General features: G+C 47.5%; 1 protein-coding gene across 3 annotated transcripts in view; it reads left to right on the top strand.

Moving 5' to 3' along the window:
* PACSIN2 (protein kinase C and casein kinase substrate in neurons 2) overlaps window positions 1-24,801 on the top strand; it is a 140,719-nt gene that overhangs the window by 81,076 nt on the left and 34,842 nt on the right. For all 3 annotated transcript variants that reach the window (XM_082636969.1, XM_082636967.1, XM_082636968.1), the window contains exon 2: window positions 17,700-17,838. In XM_082636969.1, coding sequence (XP_082493095.1) covers window positions 17,779-17,838 — 60 coding nt within the window. In that variant the 5' untranslated portion in view covers window positions 17,700-17,778. The remainder of the gene's footprint in view (window positions 1-17,699; window positions 17,839-24,801) is intronic.

Here is a 24,801-nt window from a genome sequence, read left to right as displayed (position 1 = left end):
TCCCATTGTGGTCCGGACGCGCAGGCTCAGAGGCCATGGCTCACGGCCCTAGCCGCTCCGTGGCATGTGGGATCCTCCCAGACCAGGGCACGAACCCATGTCCCCTGCATCGGCAGGCAGACTCTCAACCACTGCACCACCAGGGGAGCCCTGAACTCTTGCTTTCTAAACTGTATTTGAGAGGGTCACCAAATATCGTTAGAACGTGTGAGCCCAGAGCCCCCAGTGAAGTAACTGGACAGAGTCAGAGTGGGAAGCTGTATGTACCGTGACATTCCCCAAGTCTTGGCTCTGACTGGGAAAGACCCAAACCCCCGAGGTGTGACTGTGAGGGCCTGGCGTGGTCGTGCGGAGCCAAGACGCGATGCTGTATAGCCCTTAGGAGTGATGGGGAGACGGCGTGGACAGCAGCGGAGGTGCTCAGGGTGGCTTGTTGGCCGTGACTGCAGCACAGACAGACAGTGGATGACAGGAGAAGAAAGGGCTGAGTAATGAGAATGAAGGCTAGCAGAGCAGAGCCCCGCTACGAGGAGCCCTCATTGGTTTTTGACGGCCCTGTGGTGACCAAAAGAATAGACATTTGGACTTGAAACTGTCACGGGCTTAGCAATACAGGGCAGGTTGAATGAGCAAAGCTATGGAAGCCGGGTGTTCACACCTGAGGGGGAACACACCTGCTTTGGAACTGATGCTGTCCTGAACCAAAGCAGCGCCACATTTGATATTGTGGAATAGCTTCCCTATTTAGAAAATTTTGTTTTTCTTTAACCTAACCCAACATGATTTTTTTCTGTGGGAGGAAGAGGCCCTGTAGTGTTGACTAAACAAAGTAAGATGTGTTTTTTCCCCCACTCTTTTTGTCTTTTCTTCTGAGCTGTGACATTCCAGGGTCTGAGCCACGTTTGTTTTTGGCAGAATGGCTCTGTGTCCTAATAGAGTTCTTGAAATTCCCCTTCCTCTCACCAGCTCTTACTTCAGTTTGCAGCAGGTAGTTCTGTGCCATCAAGTGGTTGCGAATCCTTTACTAGTTTCAGGAGGTGGTTTTCACAGCAGCACCAAGCTTTGTCTGTGAGAGATGCTGACTGTTTTTTTCATCTCTGGAAGTACCTTTGAGTGTGTTCAGCCCGCATAACCCGCCCTTGTAGGTGCTTCTGGAGGACCCTCCCCTCCCCGTCTGGGGCCTGGGACTTGCCGAGGTGTGGCATGTGCTTCCCTTGGAGTGGGCAGCCTTTAAAACTGAGCATCTCGCAGTGCACAGGCTTCTTTCCGTTGTTGAAGTCAATGCACTACACAATGTTTCAGAGATATAAGTCACTTTATTTGCTGATCTCTGTCTCTTCCTTAGAGGAATGTTCACTTTTCCAGATGAAATCATTGGCAACAAAACAGTCTGTGCTGGACATTTGAGCCATTAAAAAAAAACGTTCCTGCTTTGCTAATGGTACAAAGGAGTGTATTACCTCAGGCCTTACTCCCTGGACACCGGCCGGGTGGGAGGTGGCTTGAGGGCCAGAGAGAAGCAGGAAAGCCCGTCCTTTCTCAGGAGGGACTGACTGGATGTACAGGAATAGCCTGAGCTGGAGGCAGAGAGGACCCAGGAGCTTGTGGGTGCCCATGGTGGTCAGGCCCCGCGGCTGAGCAGGAGAAGGGCTTCCTGTGTGGCTGTTGGTAGACAGCCAGGACTGAGCCACGCATCCCACACGGTGGTTACTAAACCCAACTGTGGTTTAGTTTAACATGTGCAGAGTGTTTATAAGAGAGTTCTAACCACTAGAGTTAAAGCATCTTCACATAAATGCCCCAGGTATTTTCCATCTGTGGATCTTCAGTCTGTATGAATCAAAACTACCCAGACTTTTCAGTTCAACTTTTCTCCTGAATTCATCCAGCAAGTTTTTACTGAGTGACTGTTCTGTGGTGTGACTTGGGTTTTGAAAGCGTCGCTGTGTTGAGAATAGACTGAAGGGCAGTGGGGGAGCCAGGACACTACTGGGAGATGACTGCGGTTATGCAACAGAGAGGTGCCGGGGCGGGGGGCTTTGGACACCTCTGAAGAGGGGGTGGTCAGTCCTCTCTCGAGGCTGTGGTGCAGTCACGTGGCACAGAGGGCCCCCTCCTTTATTCCAGCACAGGCCACTAACAAAACAAAGTAGGGTATTTTTTATTAACTAGTTGCTGTATCCTGAAAGTATTACATGGTGATAGTTAAAATTTTCAAACCGGTTAGAACGAGGTGAAATGTGAAAGTCCAACCCCCCCAAGTCTGAGACCCCACTGGGACTTGCTGTGCGTTGGCACACTTTGGTGGGTACCTAATTGTGTTTTAATACAGTGGGATCAGATTATATCACCGTGCTACAACCCACTGATTCCACTTGATATGAGGGAACACTGGTGTGCCATTCTTTCGTGTCTGTGCACACAGCTCCCCGTCCTCTCCCTCCTCTGGCTGCCTGTGTTCCACTCCAGAGGTGTATCGGCACTTGTGACTCTTGATGGACAGTGAGGTGGTTTTCAGTGTCTTATTTTTCTTGCTGTTGAAAACAGGGCCACAGTGAACATCTACCTTTAATCCTTGGGTGAGTTTATCTGTAGGAAAAGTTTTAGAAGAAATAGTTGGGTCAAAGGCTAGGTGTTTCTCTTTGGTTAAATATATCACATGTTGAGGGGCAGCACAGGTACAGACAGGTATGGAAGACTATGCGTACGTGCTTGGTTTTCAATAGCATATCTTACAAGCACTTGAGGCTTGAATTTTTATCTGCTAGCACAGATATAAGATCTGAGTAACCAGGCAGCTCACCAGTGATGCCGACCATTCCTCCCTGGAGTCCTCAGTGGCACCTCAGGCAAGCCTGTGGGCTCCTGCCCTGCTGGGACTGGAACAGCGACCTCTGTTCCCTGGGGCCTCCCTCTGCTGGAAAGGCCCCTCCCCGTCCTTCACACCCCCACTTGCTCTCCACCTTGGGTCCTCCCGGCCACTCTACCTTCACAAGTCCTTCCCCCCGTTCTTCCCTCCACTCTCTCATAACGCCTTATTTACCTCCGTTCTAGCCCTTTTCACACTCGTGGCTGTTTTTACTTTACTGTGTGTCAGTCTGCCCTATTAGGACGTCAGGCCCAGGCAGGCAGGGACCATGTCTGTCTTGTACACTGCTCCAAACCCTGGACTTAGAAGAGTGCCTGGCACATAGTAAGTACTCAAACATCTGTTTGTAGAATGAATGGGTAAATCCACTCCTTACTTAAGGATTGATCCTCCCCTCACTCCAGGCCAAACAGTGGCTTAGAAGAAATTGTAGTCACTTCTAATGAGTGAAGAATTTCCCACCCTGGATAATGAAGGAGGAACAAACCTTAGATCCAGTGTGTCCTCACAGCGAGGTCTGCAGGACAAAACAGGCCAAGCCAGCGTTGTGTGTGGGCAGCAGTGAGGACGCCTTCCTTCTGTGCTGCCTTCTGCAGTTACAGAGATTAGAGGTGGCTTCTCCAAGGCTGACTTGCAGAGAGATGAGCAACGTGTGCCTTCTCTCGGAATGCTCCTGCTTTATAGTAATAGCCTTTTGGCCTAATGACCTGTTCTGCTTTTATTTCTTGGAATGAATTAAGGGCATTAAGGGGGAGCTGAATGTCCTTATGTAATTTGTACCTTTCTTTACTTGATATATGTGTTATCAGGCCCAGAGGGGAGGAAAGATGTTATGCCAGCTCGCAGCCTGAACCAAGGGCACCCTTGGCAGCCTCCGTTAACCTCTGATACTCTGTGCACCATTTTGGGAATGGCTCTGACTCACGGTGTTTACTTACATCAGTGGCAGAAGTCACTGGAATCCAGAGATCTGGGAACCATTTCCCCTACCTCGGTCATTCCTGGATTCCTGAATGTATTCAGCAAGCATCTTTTGAGGGCCTACTGTGTTCCCAGGACACACATGGGGGACCACGAATGTGTTTTTCAGGACTGGGAGGGGAAGGAGGAGGGGGGGATGATTTGTACATCTTTACACTTAGGATTTTCTTGTTCTCAAGTCTCAAATTTGTTGCTTGTACACCTTCAGTGGGCAGAAACACACTGCCCCTACCCCTTGTGCAACTAGAATTTTAAAGTCTCCGAGGGGAGCCTGCCTGCTCCACTGATGACCAACAGTCCCCTGAGTGGCCACAGCAGAGCTGCGCTCCTCCCAGAGGCCTCAGAAAAGGAGGGAGAGGTTGGAAATCCCCACCTGCTATTCACTCACTCAGATCTTTGTTGAGCACCTATTGTGTGCAGCACTGGGGGGCACTAGAGCCGAGTGGTAAGTGAGACACATGGCAGAGCCTGCAGTCCAGGGCTTCCCCTGCGCCTCCCCGCCTGCGAGACCTCCAGCCTGGCTCCTCCCTGTCCTCTAACCAGTCTCTTACTCCTCCTGTTTTATGTGACTGGAAGTTCCTGCGATCTTATCATCAGATCACTAGCTTCCTCTTTAATCTTGTCATTCTGTTATACACACCAAACATTAAAATGTTTATTTTGGTAATAAGGTTCTTAAAAATTAAGAAAAAAAATTTACTTACTTCCTAATCACTCCTTTTTCATAGCAGCCTGTTCCTGTTTTACGGGTACAATAACCCTTGACTTTCTTGGAGAATTCTTACCAGCATTTATTAGAATTTCTCTCTTGTTCCCTGAAATATCTGTGTTTTCCCCAGAGATCAATTCAAAGTAAAAGTTGTCCCGCTTATCCTGGTCCTACTCTTTCATGGTTTGGGTTTTTATTTCATTATTATTTATTTAATGGTTGAAGATCCTTGGTTATCAGTTCATGTTCATGAAAGAAGAAGAGGGTTGATTAGGAAGCTGATCCAGGTTTCCCTGTTGGCCTCTGCCTTAAGAGGGAGGATATCTGTGTTTCTGCAGAGGCTGGGCAAGGCCCCAGGTGGGCCTCCCTGAAGGGTGTCTGGGCTTGATGGTCGCAAGTGCAGTTTTCTAAATTTATTTATTTTTGGCTGTGTTGGGTCTTCGTTTCTGTGCGAGGGCTTTCTCTAGTTATGGCAAGCGGGGGCCCCTCTTCATCGCGGTGCGCGGTCCTCTCACTGTCGCGGCCTCTCTTGTTGCGGAGCACAGGCTCCAGACGCGCAGACTCAGTAGCTGTGGCTCACGGACCTAGTTGCTCTGTGGCATGTGGGATCTTCCCAGACCGGGGCTCGAACCCATGTCCCCTGCATTAGCAGGCAGATTCTCAACCACTGCGCCACCAGGGCAGCCCACAAGTGCAGTTTTAAAAGTTACTGTGATGATTGCTCCTAAGTCCCCCCTCCCCCAGCTCTGTGCTCTGTTTGGCACCCCTGCCCTGGGAAGGCTCGTCCCCACCCTGGCCTCTGGGATGGTTTTCTTAGTTTCCTCCCAGCCCAGACCTGTCCGCTTTCCTCTGGCACATCCTCCCTGCTGCTCTGTTGCTGCAATGTTACAGGTTCCTTCTTGTCAACCTAGTGGGCCCTTAGGGGCAGGGAGGGAGAGATGTGTGCACCTCTCTTGAACTGACTGTTTTAGTGTGATTTGGGGGAGAGAAACAGAGTTGAAGGAAATACATGGGGAACATATTTTCTTGTCTGTTTCTCCTGTTGTGATGGGAAGGGATCAAGAATAACTCAGTATACACTCCCTCATCCCAAAAGTTCATTTCAGAGCGGTTGTTTGGGATTCAGATATTTTCCTGTCACCAGGTTAGAGTGTAAAAGCCTGTTTCAGCGTGTTTGGTGTGCAGTGTAGCCCGCAAGATAGAATTAGGACCGGGCCCGTGAGCAGGAAGAGTGTCTGACAGGAGTGCTCTCCCTCACGTGCAGCGTGTGTTCCGAGGTAACGGAATTCATTCAGCATTATCGTCGAGGACTGTAGTTCAGTTTCTTTAGGGAGAAATAGTCAGTCAACTGCTGGGTGCTAGACAGTCTGAAATATACTACAGAAGTGCCAGACTCAGTACCTGTCCTTGGGAAGAGCAGTACTAACTCACTTGTCTGTCACTTTGCACTTTCCCAAAGTTCTTCCACATCCGTTACCACCCCTGAGCCTCTTCATACTCGGGAGGGCAGGAGCACCAGTGATGCCCTTGCCTTACAGCGGCGGACAGGGCCGTCTGGAGGGATAGGGGCCTGGGTTCCCAGAGGTGAAGCTAAGACTTGTTTTCCACCCATCCTCACACTGTCTTCTGAGGAACTTCACCTTCCTGTTGAGACGCACCCAATTAATTTTTAAATATACATTTATGTTGTTGGCATTGATAAACGTATCTTAGGAGCATTCAGTACCATTTGGCATTAGCGACCGGCTTGTGCCATAGCATGTCTTTTAAGACCCTGAAAGAATGAAGGAAGCACAACTAAGAAATGTGCCCAACCTGATCTCCCTTTGAAGCAAAGAGTCTGCAGGTTCTCTTGTTGCCCTCAGAAGCCTCAGGTTCCCCAACTTACATGTTTCTTTACCCAGAGTGTACTGAAACCAGGTTCATTTTTATGGTTAAGGATGTTTATGTGTGGAAAAAAAATTCTGAGTAATATTCTCTGACAGGTCAGGGTCTTTGGTCCTTAATAAGACAGCTCTGAGAATCAAGCCCCCTTTCTAGGGAGCAGCCTCCCAGCCAAGCAGGGTTCCCAGAGCTGGGAATGACTCAGGCTGGAGTTGAGGTGTCCTGCTAGGGTTGGGCAGTATGGAGTCATACAGGCTGGGTTGAGTCACAGCCTCGCATTTGCAAGCTGTGGGGCCCTTGGCAAATGGTTTGAATAGTTTGTACCTCAGTTGCCTTCCTGTAAAATGGGCACAGTAATTCACTTTTGCAGAGTTTTTGAGGAACAAAAATAATATGTCTAAAGCTGGTGCTAAGATGTGCCCAGTATGTGGAAGCTGCTTAGATGTTGGTTTATGCCTATCCGGGGCTCCAGGTGGAGCAACAGAACCACACAAAGCAGGCTTGCTTTACTTGACACAGACATGGCTGACTTCAGCCCAGGGAGCCTTCTTTGGGGCCGTCTTTCAGTCATTAGATAGTTACTGAACACCTGAGTGGGTGCCATTAGGCAGCTCTTCTAGTTCCTTCCTTGGTGGCCTTGGTTTCACTGTAGGATTGAGCGTGTTCCTGGGGTGCGACCTGGTCTGCAGCTGGTTCCCCCACAGGAGGGGGGCATACTAAAGTGAACCTGCACACACTAGAACAGAGCACCAGTGTGTGACTGGACATTCGGGGGCTTTGTTCAGAAATCTTATTTTTCTCTTTGTGTGTAGGCTGTGCCCTGTGCCCTCTCCTCTTCCCTTAGGCTTATTTGTCTACAGCTCCAGGCCCCCTATTCACACATGTCCACTCCTATTCCCACCCCACTTCGCACTTTAAGGAGGGAATTAAGTGATGACTGGAAATAAGCTTTGAGGGAAGAGCATGCATTGTGTTGTCTTTGAGTGATGGAACTATGGATAATCTTTCTTCCTGTTCTTCCTTTCTCTCCCAAACTCTCTTCTCTGAGTTCTCTATGGAAAACATGGGTTATTTTTGTTTTCTTAAGTTACAAATACATTAAAAGAAAAAAACGTTGCAAGTTGATTGGTACATTAAGACCCCACAGCATTGAGTATCACAGTTTTTCTTGTCTTATATAAATTTGTAGAGCAGATATCCTGTGATTTTATTTAGATTGTCATCAAGAATTTACTACCAATTTCACTTTAATTACAGTACTAAAAGGGCAAAGAGTATTCTGTTTGTGTTTGACAAATTTAACATTTGAGTATCTCCTGATTTTCCCATTATTCTAGTCTAGTTTAGTTTTTCATTTTTACTTAAAAGAAATTGAGGTCTAGCCTACAAGCTGTTTGTATTCCTAGCACTAGTTCAGTTCTTGAAATTTAGATCTTTATTGAATGCATGAATGAGGCTCCCAAGAACAGCTGATGATGACAGGTTTTCCCTTCTTTCCAGTTTTAAGTTGACACAAGACCAGTGTGTCATTAAGACACATGATGCTTTCTGTGCTCTTTTCTTCCAGTCGCCTCCTGACTGTCTCTGAGCTCGGCTATCGCTGGTATGACTCAAGAAGTCATGTGGACCCAGGGATAGTGGTTGATCGTGATGCCAGTCAAATCCTGGCCATAAAAGAATGAATCTAACTGTTCATCATGGAGAACATTTCTTGAGTGAGCCCTGAAGGCTGAGAGCTGATTCTGTTACTTTTATAAAATCACCAATCATGGATTTCCAGGGACAGATGAGATTTTCTTGGCCTCTCTTAACCCATCTTGTCAACCCCTCTTGCCCCTCCCCTCTTCCCCCTCCCCTCTTCCCCTGCTTACAGATAGGAAGCCCTTCTCCTGTGTACCTAAGCAGAACCTATTTGCCTGTAAGTCCCTTTCTAGCTTTTCCCACATCCTGTGGAGGAAAAGACCCGACTTTGCTTTCTTGATATTTTCATAGCATTTTATTCATAATACCTATAAACTACTAATTATATGTAATGTACTATAATAGGAAGAACTTGAATTTTAGAAGCACGGAACCTGGTTTTGAACCTTGATTTCACAATTTGTCACCATTTATAATTTTGAGCAAGTTACTTGACCTGTAAGTCTCCCAAGGCATTAGAAATAAAAGCAAAAAAAAAAAAAAGATGGAACCCACTTACAAGCTTTTGTATGGCAAAGGAAACCATAAACAAAACAAAAAGACAACCTACAGACTGGGAGAAAATATTTGCAAATGATGCAACCATCAAGGGCTTAATTTCCAAAATATACAAACAGCTCATACAACTCAACAACAAAAAACAAAACAACCCAATAGAAAAATCCGCAGAAGATCTACATAGACATTTCTCCAAAGAAGGCATACAGATGGCCAACAGGCACATGGAAAGATGCTCAGTGTCACTAATTATTAGAGAAATGCAAATCAAAACTACAATGAGGTACCAGTCTGAATGGCCATCATTAAAAAGTCTACAAATAACAAATGCTGGAGAGGGTGTGGAGAAAAGGGAACCCTACTACACTGTTGATGGGAATGTAAGTTAGTGCAGCCACTATGGAAGACTGTATGGAGATTCCTCAAAAACACTAAAAACAGAACTACTATATGATCCAGCAATCCCACTCCTAGACATATATACAGACAAAACTATAATTCAAAAGATACATGCAGGGATTCCCTGGTGGTCCAGTGGGTAAGACTCCATGCTCCCAATACAGGGGGCCTGGGTTCAATCCCTGGTCGGGGAACTAGATCCCGTATGCCACAACAAAGGATCCTGCATGCCGCAACTAAGACCTGGCGCAGCCAAAATAAATAAATACTTTTAAAAAACAAAAACGAGGGCTTCCCTGGTGGCACAGTGGTTGAGAGTCCGCCTGCCGATGCAGGGGACACGGGTTTGTGCCCCTGTCCGGGAAGATCCCGTGGAGCAGCTAGGCCTGTGAGCCATGGCCTTTGAGCCTGCGCATCCGAAGCCTGTGCTCTGCAATGGGAGAGGCCACAACAGTGAGAGGCCCACATACCGCAAAAAAAAAACCAAAAAAAAAAAACAAGAAAACAAAAGATACATGTACCCCTTAGTTCATAGCAGCACTATTCACAATAGCTAAGACATGGAAACAACCTACATGTCCATTGACAGATGAATGGATAAAGAAGATGTGGTATATATATTAAATGGAATATTACTCAGCCATAAAAAAGAATGAAATAATGCCACTTGCAGCAACATGGATGGACCTAGAGATTGTCATACTAAGTGAAGTAAGTCAGGAAGAGAAAGACAAATACCATATGATATCACTTATATGTGGAATCTAAAATATGACACAAATGGGGGACTTCCTTGGTGGTCCAGTGGTAAAGAATCCTCCTTCCAATGCAGAGGACGCAGGTTCAATCCTCCAATCCCTGATTGGGGAACTAAGATCCCACATGCTGCGGGCAACTAAGCCCACGTGCCACAACTACTGAGCTTGCGCACCTCAACTAGAGAGCCCGTGTGCCGCAAACTACAGAGCCCATGCACTCTGGAGCCTGTGCGCCATAACTAGAGAGAAGCCCGTGGGCTGCGACGAAGAGCCTGCACGTCACAACGAAAGATCCCGCATGCCACAACTAAGACCCAGTGCACCCCAATAAATAAATAAAAAATAAATAAAATATTGTAAAAAATAAATTAAAAAAATAAAATATGACACAAACGAACCTATCTATGAAACAGAAACAGACTCACAGACATAAAGAACAGGCTTGTGGTTGCCATGGGGAGGAGGGATGGGAGAAGGATGGATTAGGAGTTTGGAATTAGCGCATGCAAACTGTTACATATAGAATGGATAAACAACAAGGTCCTACTGTATAGCACAGGGAACTATATTCAATATCCTGTGGTACACCATAATGGAAAAATATAAAAAATGATGTATATATATGCATAACTGAATTACTTTGCTGTACAGTAGAAATTAGTACAACAAACTGTACTTAAATAAAAAAATATTTTTAAAGTTACTTGACCTTTAGTTTCACATCTGCAAAAAAGAAAATAAAAATGCCTACCTCATGGGACTCTTATGAAAAAATAAAGGAGATTGTAGAATATAGCTAAAACTGTGCTTAGGGACTTCCCTGGTGGTTCAGTGGGTAAGACTCCGTGCTCCCAATGCAGGGGGCCTGGGTTCGATCCCTGGTTGGGGAACTAGATCCTGCATGCATGCCACAACTAAGACCTGGTGCAGCCTAAATAAAAATATAAATAGTAAAAACAAAGACAAAAAACAAAAAAAAAACCCAAAAAACAAACAACAAAAAAACACTGTGCTTAGAAGGAAATTTATAGCTTTAAATGCATACATTAGTAAAGAAAGTCTGAAAATTAATGAATTAAGCTTTAATTTCCAGAAATTAGGAAAAGAACAACTTGAACCCAAAGATGGTAGAAGAAAGGAAATAATAAAGGGAAAAAATCAAGGAAAAAGAAGACAAATATTCAACAGACAGCTGAAAGAAAGCTAAAAGTTGATTCTTTGGGGAATTCTCTGGCAGTCAGTGGTTACGACTTGGTCCTCTCACTGACAGGGGCCCGGGTTCAATCCCTGATCAGGGAACTAAGATCCCACCAAGCCACCGGCATGGCCAGAAAAAAAAAAAAAAGGGTTGATTCTTTGAAAAAAAAGAATAAAAATCAATAAACCTTTGATGAGACTGATGAAGAGAAAAGGCACAAAAACCTAATGTCAAGAATGAAAAGGGGAACATTACTACAGGTCTTTCAGTCTTTAAAATGGTCATAAGAGGATAATATGAACAGCTTTTTGCTAATATATTTGAAAAAATGAACTGGATTCTCTAGAAAACCACAACTTTACAAAATCATCACAAAGAAATAGAAAATATGTGAACAGTCTTCTACTTTTTAACTAGAATCTGTCATTAGGACTGCTTAAAGAAAACTCCAGGCCCAGATTATTTCACTGACAAATTCTGCCAAACATTAAGGAAAAATAAAGCCAATCTTACACAAACATCCATATGTGATAAAAGCTCTTAGTAGAATTGTAGTAGAAGGAATCTTCCTTAACCTGAAAAGTGATATTTAAAAAAAAATCCTATAGCAAACATTATACTTAATGGTGAAATGTTGAATACTTCATCTTTGAGACCAGAAAGGATCTCTACATTTTATTGGAAGTCCTCTCCAGTGCAAAAAAGCAAGGAAAAGAAGTAAAAGCCCTAAGAATTGCAAAGGAAGAAATAAAACTATCATTATTTGAATATGATATGAATGTGTGTATGGGTCATCCAAATGAATTTATAGATAATTAGAAATAATAAGTACAAAAAAAGGAAATAAATAGTGCAAAGTTGGTGGATACATGGTAAGTATACAAAAATCAGTTGCTTTATATGTTAGCAATAAACAGTTAAAGTGAAAAAAAATTTTAAATACTATTTATAATATCAATGTCATATTAAATGCTGAGTAGTACACTGACCAAAGGTGTGCGTGAACTCTATAAAAAGAGTACAGATCAATATTGAGAGAAATTAAAGAAGGCCTGAATAAATGAAATACGTTCCACAGATTAGGAGACTCAGTATTGTAAAGATGTCCATTAACTCAGAGTGGTCTGAGGATTCAACGAGATCCTGATCAAAATCCCAGCAGAGTTAGTTGGTTCGTTGGTTGGTTGGAACTGAACAAGGAGATTTTAAGGTGTATATGGCAATGCAGAGGGCCGTGGGACTTCCCTGGTGGTCCAGTGGTTAAGACTCCCCAACGCAGGGGGCCTGGGTTCGATCCCTGGTCAGGGAACTAGAGGCCTCATGCCGCAACTACAAGATTCCCCCATGCCGCAACTAAAGATCCTGCATGCTGTAACTAAAAGATCCCCCGTGTGGCAACTAAGACCCAGTGCAGCTAAATAAATACATACAGGGCTTCCCTGGTGGCGCAGTGGTTGAGAGTCCGCCTGCCGATGCAGGGGACACGGGTTCGTGCCCCGATCCCGGAAGATCCCACATGCCGCGGAGCGGCTGGGCCCGCGAGCCATGGCCGCGGAGCCTGTGTGTCCGGAGCCTGTGCTCCGCAACGGGAGAGGCCACAGCAGTGAGAGGCCCGCGTACAGCAAAAAAAAAAAAAAAAAAAAAAAAAAAAAAATAAATACATACATACATACGTCCAAGCATAGCCAAGCCGCTCTTGAAGAATAAAGTCGGAGGACTTCTTCTGCTAGATACCAAGAATTCTTATAAGATTGTGGTAATTAAGACAATGTGGTATTGTCACAAGAGCAGACAGAATACAGAATAGGGAGCCTACATAAAGATCCACACATCTGTGGACAATGGTGGCACTGCAGAATACGGAAGTAAAGAAGCTCTTTTTAACAAATCATGCTGGAGAGTTGGATATCCATATGGAAAAAAATGAAACTTGACTTGTATATCATATCACATACAAAAATAATTTCTGGGTATGAAAAGTAAAAACCAACCAAAACAAAACCATTTAAAAGATAATAAAGGTAAATGAACATCTTTATGACCTCAGCATAATAAAAGACTTCTTAAACAGGACATTAAAAGCACTAACTATAATAGAAAATATTGATGTTGGACTATATTAAAATTAAGAATATTTATGCAACAGATGACACCATTAAGCAATGAAAAGGTAGGACATAGGGCAATGCATACAATTTATACAGGACATTAGTGAGGGAAATCAGATTAAAATCAGTGTTATGACTCACATGCACACGAAGGCTAAGATCAGCAGACTGTCCGTGAGGACTGGACTTCAGTAGTGACTCACAAAGAAACGGCAGCAAGTGTTTTGTTCTTCACATTTTATGTTCTAGAAGATTTGAGCTCAGCACTGAGGTAGTTACTGTTAGTGGTTAAGAGTATGGCTGGTGTGAACCTGCCTTTATTCAGATCTCAACTCCACCATTTGGGCAAGCTCCTTACCCTTTCTGTGACTCAGTATCCCTTTAACAAGGAGCATGATGCTAACACTTCCCTCAGAGGGTTGTCATTAGGATTAAATGAAGGCCCCAGGACCTTAGGTCACAGCCCATGGCAGGGCCTCCCTCAGTGGAAGCTCATCCCAGGCCAGCACCCTTGCAGGTTGCCAGCACATGCAAGGCACTTAGTGCAGTGTCTGGCTCATGAGAATGTCTTCCCAGGCATTAGGTGATGACTGGCCTCCCCATTGCTGAGTGAAGGAGGGCTGGTGATAGTATCAGGGTGGTAGGGGAAGCCTCGTACAAGTGCTTATCCCAGTAGCAACAATCATGGGAAAACAAAAAGCAAATCCAGCCCCAGTCACTGGCATTTCTCGCTACCTTTTGGTGGTTTGCTGGGTGGTGATTTTAAGAGCAATGGCTACCACTTCTAGGGTGTCAGATGTATGCCACATGACTTTGATTCCCTGTCTCTAATCTTCCTTCAGTCCTGTGAGGAAAATATTCTCATTCGTATTTTATTGAGGGGCTGACTTTTGGAAGAGGTGCCTCTGCTTCCCACATATTGGTGACATTTGAAGTCATAGGAAGGGATGAAACATTGCTGGGAGGTATAGGAAGAGCCTCAAGAATGGACCATGGGGCGTGCCAGTGATGGGGAGAAGGAGAGGGGGTTATCAGAGAGGGCGGAGAGAGCCAGGAGAGACCGGGATCACTGAGGGTGATACAGGGTGCTCTGGGAGAGGTGGACGGTTGGGCAGGACCCCTACTGCAGGGCAGGAAGGGGGGACCTTGGGAGATGCTGGTTGAGAATTCCTCTTGGGCGACCGTGGCAGCCTGACCTCAAGCCCCGCAGAAGTTGGTGTTGCTCTGTGAATGTCAGAGATGAGTTTTCAGGTCAACTGGTGCTTTAATACCAGTTGGGTTTTACTCTGTGGTACCGACCCTGGTCCCCCAGGCCCCTCTTTTTTTCCTGTCTGCCTTACGACTGTCATGTGGAGCTGAAGGGAAGAGTGAGGACACTTGGAGCCAAGGGTGTTGGCCCAGGACGAGGCTCCCACTGAGGGAGGCCCTGCCATGGGCTGCAACCTGGGATCCTGGGGCCTTCATGCACCATTTCGTGTAACCCTCGCTCAGACCTGGTAGAACACAGCTCAGGAAGCTGGGGCTCAGAGGACAGAATGGCTTTCCCATGGTCACCTAGCTCATCAGTGGTAGAGCTCGTGAATCTGAGCTCTCCTGATTGCCACCATCCTAGGCTTTCATCTACATTATCTCACTAACTCTTTGGGCAGGAGATCTTCAGTTCTTCCTCTTACTTTCTATGTCTACTTGGGGTTTTTTTTATGCCTTGCCTCAGTTTCCTCTCTAGGACTTTGAATGTCTTTGCTGACTTCTGACCTCTTAGAGGAGACTGAACAGATCTGCTTTGAGGCTTCAGAAGGAAAGTGTCATCAATTCCGAATTATTACACGTCAGAAGTGAAGTGGTGGCACGGAGCTTCCAAGAGTCAGTTATTAATATAAATGGAAGGCCTTGCACAGTTTTACAGAAAGAGATTGGCCTTCCTGATTTTGTTTTACTTAGATTATGGCATTTACTTAATGACATCCATATATAAGCTTGGAGAATGTGTAAGTGGGGAGATGGGGAACAAGAGCTGAGAATCTGTGCGGGGGAGCTGGTTCTGCATTAGAAGCAACTCTAAACAACACACACACAGATAGGTGAGCTGACTGCAGTCATTGCACATTAGGCTGTGGCTACGCGGGGTGCCAGTGGGGTCAGCTTGGCCTTGATCTTGGGAATGTCGCAGTCGCTGAGCACCGTGCTTTGGTGAGCAACAGGTCCCTGGACTGACAGGGAAAATTACCAAGTTGCCACTGTGTGACTTGGGCAAAGAAAGCTGGACTTTGCTTGTTTCCACTGGTCAGGTATGCACATGCCTCATCTTCAGTGCCCTCTGCAGGTCTGGTGTTTCTTGGTTTTGTTACTGGGCAGGGCATCCGTACTCGGTGACTCAGTGTCTTGCTCCTAGAAGTCTTGTGTCTTTTCGTGCTGAGCCTGGTGGCGAGCTCTTCTTGGCTCCTGGCACTTAGTAGGCTCTTAATAAATCTTGTGCAGAACTCATCTTCTGTTAGTGTCTTAAACCAGGGCTGAACCCAGGCAGAAAATGAGCTTTTCAGGTGTCAAGCTGCTTCTCTGCCCAGAGCAGGCGCCCGATTTCCCTGCACCTGTCCCCTGCAGCTGCTCCCTGGAGCTGGCCAGGCAGCCCAGCCAGTGGCTTGATTTAGCCACTTTGAGACTAGCCTGAGCCGAAAGCCCAGATATTCCCTGAGGAGCCTGGAGCAGAGACCAGCTGCTCTGGGTAGAAAACTTTGTGCTGCTGCGATCATGGACTGGGGTGCTTCTAGGAGGACCCTGGCTAAAAGCATCGGATTCCACAGGAAGGGAATGCTGTGAAACGTAGCACCAGGGCCCAGGCCAGAGAAGCCTGTCCGGCCTTTGTTATATCCCAGGCATGAAAAGGACACGCTGCCTCTGTGATTATGGAGCAGAGATCCTGCCAGCATGCTGTCTGGAAGAGTGCGTGTGTGGCACCCATGAGACTCTGCCTGGTTACAGAGTGCGTGCGTGTGGAGTACTTGGCTTCGAGGTACCATAATTTGCTCTTTACTTCAAATTTATTGTCCGTACAGGGCTGTATTCAAGTTTGGAAGCTGTGAAATACATCAGATTAAACCTTTTAGTTAGCAGTTAGATCTTAGGTTATAAAATACCTGATTTATTTAAATTTGAGATCATTTTTAGAAAACATCTTGGTATGATAGAGAGAATATCACCTTAACAAACAAGCACAGTTGGTGTCCTGCTGGTCTCCACCATTCGTTGCTTGGGTGACCATGGACAAGTTACTTAGCCTCCCTTAGCATCAGTTTTCTGAGCTGTAAAGTAGAGATAAAAGTAATGATAGTGATAATAATTACTATCTAATAATAATTACATTATCACTTACTACATAGCACTTACTGGAGACCACGTACCGTTCACCCCTGTATGTCCTGCCGCATTTGACCCTCACACTAATAACTTGCAGTATTGTCTCTCTTTTACAGATAAGGCCACTGAGGCACAGAGAGCTTAGGTACCTTGCCCACTGTTGCCCAGCTAGTGAGTAATGGGTCTGGGATTAGAGCCCAGGCAGCTGGTATTCCTTACTCTGCTTCTAGACTGTCTCACAGGGAATCGCGAGGATTAAGTAGGATTAAGTAGGATAACATGTGGGAAAGTACCTAGAACAAAGCAAAGTCTTGCACCTTGTAAGTGTAACAATGTAGATCACTCTGCCCTACCTTCTCCCTCCTCTGGCTAAGCTGAGGCTTTGGACTCCTGACTGCGGTAGTTAGGAAAGTTTCAGATCTCTGGCTGTGTGGTCTGAATGCAGGGGGATATATAAGGGAGGGTGGAATCACTTTTTCACCAAGAAGTCAGGGAATCTCATCTGGTTGTAGACGGGTCATTCCATCAGTGTGATTTGTGCTTGTGAATATAGCAGGGGGTCCTTCAACTTCTTCCCTCTGGCACGGGAAATAATCACTCTGTTACCCTTGCTTGGATTTAGAACTTTACTCTTTCTAACTGACCCTCACACAGACTGTGTCAGAATAAACTGGTCTGAATTGGGGCATCAGTGGCTGAAATGAGCCAGTCATGGAAAGGGGGAGACAGTGCCCAACACAAGCAAAGCCTGGTGGAAACTCTGTGGAGAGTGGAGTCAGGTGTCGAAGGGGGGTTATTTCCAGTCACATTTTACCCCAGGTCCTAGTCCTGTCGGATGGGTAGGACAGGCTGGAAAAGAGTGAGCCCCGAGATGAAGGGACTCTGCCTTGGCGTGTTCTCCTCACATGTTCTCTGTCCCCTTCTCCGAGGGATGAGGCCGATTAAGCTTGTCAATCTGTTGATTTAAGCACACGGGACTGTTTGCAGAAAGCTCTTTGAGCTCCTCAATTAAGATGTTGAAAGGTTTACTTGTTACTGTGAAATACACACACACGTGCACATAACACACACATGTATGTCAGTGCCAAGTTTAGAGTTTATTGACTTTCTCCCACCAAAAGGAGACATTTTAGACTGCTCTGTACTGAAGGCAGTAATGGAAATGGAAGTTGTGAAATGGAGGTGGCTTGCTTTTTACCTTGAGAATTTAAAACCACAATGATATGTTTTTCTTTTATAGGTTTGTCTACGGATTTTGAGCATCTGAAGCTGACCTCTGAATTTAAGCATTCCCTGCTGCTCCCTCACCCTTTGAAGAGATGTCTGTCACTTATGATGATTCCATTGGAGTCGAAGTGTCCAGTGACAGCTTCTGGGAGGTAATGCCCATGATTTCTTCTGGATGAATGCAGAGACCAAGCCAATCGTGCCTGACACCCCCTCCCTCTTTTTTGGCTGGGATTTGGGGGATGAGATGAACATACCCCAAATCCAGCCAGGCATTTGTGGTCAGATCTAGGTGGCAGCAGGTATGGCTTAGCTCTCAGTGAAGGTGGTAAACTTACCTTGTTAGGAGAGTTGGATTAATGAGAGAGGTTAGAGGTGTTAATTAAGGTCTTGTCAATTTGTCCATTCTCAGAGCTTCCTTTCCACGTTTAGCCTTGATATGACTTGGTGTGACGTACACTAATTACCGGGCTTGGCCTGAGAAGCGGCATTACTTTTGAGTTTTGTATGGAAAAATGGACGGCAGTGATGTGACATCATGTTGGACAGTACAGGCAAGTGGCCAGAGGGCTGAACACACTACCCTTGAGCTTGCTGGAGCATCTTCTTGTTAGTCTGTGCCCATGAGGAATTCCTTTCCTAATCACATTATTTTGTGTGGTTTTTTTTTGGAGGTTACTCTTCCTGAACCCCACTTACTTCCTGCCTGCTGGTTAAAGCAAAGTCCATGTTTGATAAAATTTTGTTCATATGGCAAAACCCCCGGAACCTTCCCAGCAGCTGTGGGCTTAGTGGAAAGAGCACTGGCTCTGCAGTTGGAAGGATCTGGGTTCTGATTCCAGCTGTGCCATTACTAGCTGTCTGTGTGACCCTGGGCAAGTTGCTTGACTAATCTGAGCTTCAGGGTTTTCATCTCTAAGAGGGAAAATGATACTGGTCTTCGAGGGAGGCTGCCAGGATGAAATAAGAATAGAGACATCGACGCCATGTGGGTGCTTTCCTGATACAAAAGGCTCAAGTGCTGCAAAAGATGAGGGTGAGGCCCTGGGGTTTGCTGGAAACTAAAACACATTAGTTCTATGAACTTAGATTAATTAGGTGTATAATTTTGTCTGACATCAAATACCATCTGATATTATAAATTTATTTATTTTTGGCTGCTTTGGGTCTTCATTGGTGCGTGCTGGCGTTCTCTAGTTGCGGTGAGCGGGGGCTACTCTTCGTTGCGGTGCGCAGGCTTCTCATTGCGGTGGCTTCTCTTGTTGCGGAGCATGGGCTCTAGGTGCGCAAGCTTCAGTAGTTGTGGCTCGCAGGCTCTAGAGCGCAGGCTCAGTAGCTGTGGCGCATGGGCTTAGTTGCTCTGCGTCATGTGGGATCTTCCCGGACCAGGGCTCGAACCCGTGTCCCCTGCATTGGCAGGTGGATTCTTAACCACTGTGCCACCAGGGAAGCCCCCCATCTGATATTATAGTCTAACAGAGACAAGTGATCACGGGAGCCCAAGTTTTAAAAAGATGGACTCAGAATTCTCTCAACACTTTTCTTCTTTAGGTATTGGGGGAAATGTCATTATGGACTTTTAGCTGAATACTTCATTTTATTAAAATTGTGTGTTTATTGAGCACCTCCTGTGTGCTAGGCCCTGTGAGTTCCAGTGGGAAATGTGACAGCCTGAGTCCCTACCCCTCGCCTGGTAGCAGCCTTCCTGGTGGGTGTCCAGGCTGGAGCTCAAATTTCAGTAGCCAGAGAGGCACATGTGGCTCGGGAAACATTTCACCGAAGGCAGCAAGAGTGACGGGGCAGCAATGGTGTCACGGGCGCATCCCAGCCGCTCAGCAGCAGCAGCTCCCTGGCATAGTCAGGTGCATTCTCACAGCATGTGGGAAGGTCGGTGGTAAAACTAGATAAAAATGGATCAGAACAGGCAGTTCCAAGATGCAGTGTGGAGGTGCCTCTGGGACATCACTGGGATTCAGGACTGCCCCTCTGGTCCCATATGCAGTCCTGGGTTCACAGGCAGGCAAGCTCCGCCTGCTGTCCTCTGGGGAGGCTGTGGCCTCGCCAGCATTGCAGAAGCACTTGGGGAGCTGGCGCTGGCTGCAGAGACTTCCTGTGAGCTCCTGTGAAGCTGGCCTTTAGAAATGCAGGTTCCTGTTCTTCTCAACACTGATCTGAAACTATGGACAGAATCCTTTACAGTCGTGGGGAAACTTTCTGTTTGGTAACTGTCGTGACATTGCCATCAGTGCCTGCCTTGAGCAAGGTGGTAGTATGGAGAGGCTAGAGCACACGAATGGCCTTGTGAGGGATAGACCAGGAGAGGCAACAGGACAGGTTCAGACACAGGCTTTGGAGCCAGTGGTCTGGGTTTGACTCCCTGCCTTGTCACTTAACTGTGTGTGTGTGGCTTTAGGCAAGTTACTAATTTTTCTTTTTCTCACTTTCCCAATCTGTAAAATGGGGATACTAACAGTACCCATATCCTAGGATTGTGAGAGTTAAGGGAACAAATGCATGTAAAGTGGTGTCGGGCCTCAAGACAGGTGCTGGCTGGTAGCTCTGTTCTTCTGCTCTGGGGGATGGGGGGCCATCAGCACACACACAACATATAATCTGTTCCTCTGGGGTGTGTTGGTCAGCATTGCCGTAATTACCCAGATGCCAGAAGCTGCCGTGGAAAAATTAGGTAGCTAAATATGGTGCTATTACAGAAGTCTTCAGCTGCTGGTTAATAAAGAAGAAAGTAGGGCTTCCCTGGTGGCGCAGTGGTTGAGAGTCAGCCTGCCGATGCAGGGGACGCGGGTTCGTGCCCCAGTCTGGGAGGATCCCACATGCCGCGGAGTGGCTGGGCTTGTGAGCCATGGCTGCTGAGCCTGCGCGTCCGGAGCCTGTGCTCCGCAGTGGGAGGGGCCACAACGGTGAGAGGCCTGTGTACCGCAAAAAAAAAAAAAAGAAAGAAAAAAGTAGGTGAAAGTTGCCAGTGTGTATTGTCAGCATATATTAAGTCAAGTAGCTTGAACAAGTCCTGTCATGGATGTAAAACCCTTAGGCACCCTGTTAAGTTCTTAACTGCGATGTCGGTAGACAAGAACATCTCTTGTATGAAGAATCCTAAGGATTCTTCAGGCTCTGCTCATCTTGTGATGCTGTCCCTGAAATTAGTCTTCATCTCATATAAATCAGCAGTGCCGCCCTCCTCCTCTGATGGATGTGCCCTGGATTGCTCAGGCTGAACCGGCCCTGCTCGTCTCTGAGCGACTTAGGCGCACGTTGCCAGGTGCACATCTCCAAGCTGCCAGCAAGTTCCCTCTTTCCCATGGAAGGCCACTTCTCACTGGTGTGACCCACAGAGCTGTACAATCTAAAGAAAGCCTTGCGGTCTCGAGGTGGAAAAGTCTTTTGTGCTTAATTTTACTCCTTCCCACCAAAAGGTGCTAACTGAAGTGGGTCATTCCAGAACCATCTTCTACATGCTGGCTGTGTGCCTGCACAGGAGGGACATGGCCCTGCCCTCCAGGAGCCTTTGGCTGTGACATTTGGAGGTAAGCTCCCTGAGGGAGGAGACAGATCATTGTTTGAGGTGCTGTAGAATTAGCTGGGGTGCAAGGGGGAGGTAGGGCTCCCCCTAGGGTGGGGGGCAGGAAAGGTAGCATGGAAGATAGGCAGGATCGGTACTTACTAAGCACTCAGATGTTTGCTAGATGAATGAGTGAACAAGTAGTGATCTTGGGAGGAGAGATTACCCACAGGGACATAATATCAGCCAGAAGTATTTAGTGGGCATTTGGAGGGGACACCTTCTGTATCCCCAACACCGTAGTAAACGATTCAGAAGAGAAGAGGGGTGGATATCTGATTCCCACAGTGAAGGTATTGGGAGGAGAAAGGATGGTGGCTTCCATGGAGAGTGAGGGCAATGAGGCCAAGCCACAGCTCTGCTTCTCAGTGTCATGGCGTTCAGGGGAGAGGGGTCTGCTGCTGGCATCACCAGAGAAGATACGTGGGGTGGGTGGGGCTGGGCTGTGAGTTGGGAACAGGGACAGCATTCTAGGCCGGAGCAATGTCTGGAGGTTGGAATGAGCATGGCCTTGCAGAGGGCTGAGGATCTTGACCTCTTTGGAGCCAAGGGTCTGTTTTGGAGGTGAGAAGTCATGTGGGATTAGGTAGGTTGAGGCCTAGTAGAGGTGGTTCCCCAAGAGGATGACTCCTTTAGCCACCAGTTGGCTGAAGTTGGAGGCTGGCACATCCTGCCCACAGGCTCCCCAGTGGGGCGTGGGTGGCTCGGTCGCTTCTGGCAAGCCCTGGCTCGCACAGGGAGCGTGCAGGTGTCCCCTGCGTCCTTCACTTCCAGGCCCTCCTTCTGGGTCTCATCTTTGGCTCTGGGGGCTGGGGTACAGAGAGAGCCTAGGCTGCAGGCCATGGTGCTTTTCAAGTGTTACCAGTGCTTCCTAGGAAGCCTGGCCCCCCTCTGCCCTTCATAGGCTCTGGGAACACAACAGCGGATTTGGCCCCAGCAGGCCTGAGGGCTGCAGCCTGAATCTCTGAGGGCTCCTGGGGCCAGGCTGGGAGGGCAAACTGCTGATTTCAGGAACTGGGCCCTGCATCTGCCTCATCCCTGAGGCAGGAGCCCTGTTCACCTGTCAGCAGTACGTGCAATTAGAGCTCAGATCTCCCCGGCTGAAGCCAGGCTGGGACTGGCCTGTACTGCACTCTGTGGGCACAAGGAGCCTTTGAGGAGAAGGATATTTTGGAGATGAAGAGGACATAAATATCTTGCTGTAAAATGTTCTGGGAATGTTAGCCCTAAAGAGTTGGCACGTGACTAGTATTTGCCGTCTTCTTCAGAGAAGGCCCTCCCTGCAGAGTCCTCTCAGACTGGAGCACTGTGGACACAGCACATCACATGAGAACATCTCCATGTGCATCAGTATTTTGTCTGGAAAGCCATCCCTGTGGAATGGTGTGTACATTTCCCATCCTTTTAGACCAATTTTGTAGGTAACATATTTACAAGATGCTGCTGCCCCCTGTTCATGGATTCCATAAGGCCTTATTTGGCACCTGCCATGATCCAGGCCCTGGGCTAAGTCCTGGGGTACCAAAATGAGTGCACAGTCTTGGGACCCCAGAGCCAACATTTTTAGTGGCGGGCAGTCATGGGCCGTTGGGTGGGTGCCGTGAGTGGAAGCACGAGGTGTGTGAAAGTAACTGTCACCTTGCCTCTCAGCAGCAGTGGTCCATTCCATGTGTTCTCCAGCCACCTCCCACATACACAGATCTGGATGGACTTCTCTGCATGGCAGCCTTGCTGTGGGTGTGTCAGCCTTATGACTATTCCACAGCACTTGGACATAGCTCCCAGCAGGCTGGTGGCTTACCTTTATTTCACTAAAGTTTCTAAATAGAACCATTAATTCATTCTTTCAAGCAAACTAGTATTTGTTGAACCATGACCAAACATTAGGGCACTAGCCTCCCCTGTGCCATGTTCCATCTGTTCTGTACCCTGCAACCAGGGGAGCCCATCCAGAAAAGCAAACCTGTGCAACTCCTTGCCCCGGGTAGGAACCTTCACTTTTCTACGTCACCTTCAAAGTAAAGCCGGACTCTTTAGCATGCCTAAGACTTGAGCATGTGCTGGCAGCTGCTGGACACCTGGCCCTTCCTAAGGAGCTCTGCCCTGGGCTCCAGCCAAGCAGAACCCCCAGGCTCCCATCCACCAAGAGCTGTCTCCCTGCCTGGGAGGGTAGGGGCTGCGGGCGGTGGTCTTTTCTCCAGCCTGACCTCCATTTCTTTCCCGGGGAGCCCCTCCTCCGGGCAACCTTCCCTGGTCCTCCCTGGCAGGCCTAGGCAGCCTTCCTGCCTGCCTGCTTAGCATGCAGTACCGATTGCTTCTCCCTCTAGGCTGTGAACTCCCTAGGGGCAAATACGTGATTCTTCCCTGGGAATCTGATACTTAGCACAGTGCTTGACACGCTAAATGATTGTTGATTGAATGTACAAGTGAATCAGAGAAAGGATAAGGTTTGATGCTGGGTAATAAGATATGCCCTGCTCATGAGAAGCTTACAGACAAATATTTGGAATTAAAATATGTATGCAAATAGCCATAATACTGAACAGATATCATTATTTCAATAAACACCTACAGGTCACCCACTATGTGCCAGATCCTATTCTAGGCCTTGAGGGTGCAGCATGAATAAACAGACAAAAGTGACTTTTACATCTGGCAAATGCTGTGAGGATGTGGAAGAGGGCCCTCCCTCCTGAGCGGGTGGACTGCGCTGTGTCAGCGGTGGCTCCAGGAGAGCAGTGACTCTGGCCGCCCTTGTACCCCATGCGTGGGTGTGTACGCGCTGCTAAGTCGTGGAGCTGTGTGCCCACAAGCCCTGTGCTGTGGTCTGCCTACTCTCTGTGGGACTGTCAACCCACAACAAGAAGTTTAGCAGTGAAAACCGGTGATAGCGGCTAGCGTTTATTGCACACTTGCTCTGTGCCAGGCACCTGCTCTGCTTTACGTGGGTGCTCTCAGTCCTCTCCACTGCCTCTGCGATTGTGAGCTCCACTTTACAGGTGGGGCAGCTGAGGCTCGGGTGGTGTGATGGTGCTAGCAGTGGGTGGAGCTGGGATTTGGGCCCAAGCACCTGCTCTCTAGAACTGCTCTCCTGGGCCTCCCTGGTGGCGCGGTGGTTGGGAGTCCGCCTGCCGATGCAGGGGATGCGGGTTCGTGCCCCGGTCTGGGAGGATCCCATATGCCGCGGAGCGGCTGGGCCCGTGGGCCATGGCCGCTGGGCCTGCGCGTCCGGAGCCTGTGCTCCGCAACGGGAGAGGCCACGGCGGTGAGAGGCCCGCATACCGCAAAAAGGAAAAAAAAAAAAAAAAAAAAATAGAACTGCTCTCCTGCCTCTGCTCTCAGCCTCCTGGGAGCTCCTTATAGGAGAGAGGTATTCCTTTGCAGTGACTGCCATGTACTTAAACGCCTCTGCTTCGGCGTGAGGAAGTAGCGTCCTGTCTGGGTTCAAGCCTGGTGCCAGCGTTTCTTAGTGTGTGACCCTAAGGACTCAGGGAAGAGAAGTAACCTGCTCAGTGTCCTAGGCGTGAACATAGCATTG

The sequence above is a fragment of the Mesoplodon mirus genome, assembly GCF_964341445.2.
Source record: "Mesoplodon mirus genome assembly, chromosome: 11".
Lineage (NCBI taxonomy): Eukaryota > Metazoa > Chordata > Mammalia > Artiodactyla > Ziphiidae > Mesoplodon > Mesoplodon mirus.
This window is presented reverse-complemented; position numbering and strand designations above follow the sequence as displayed.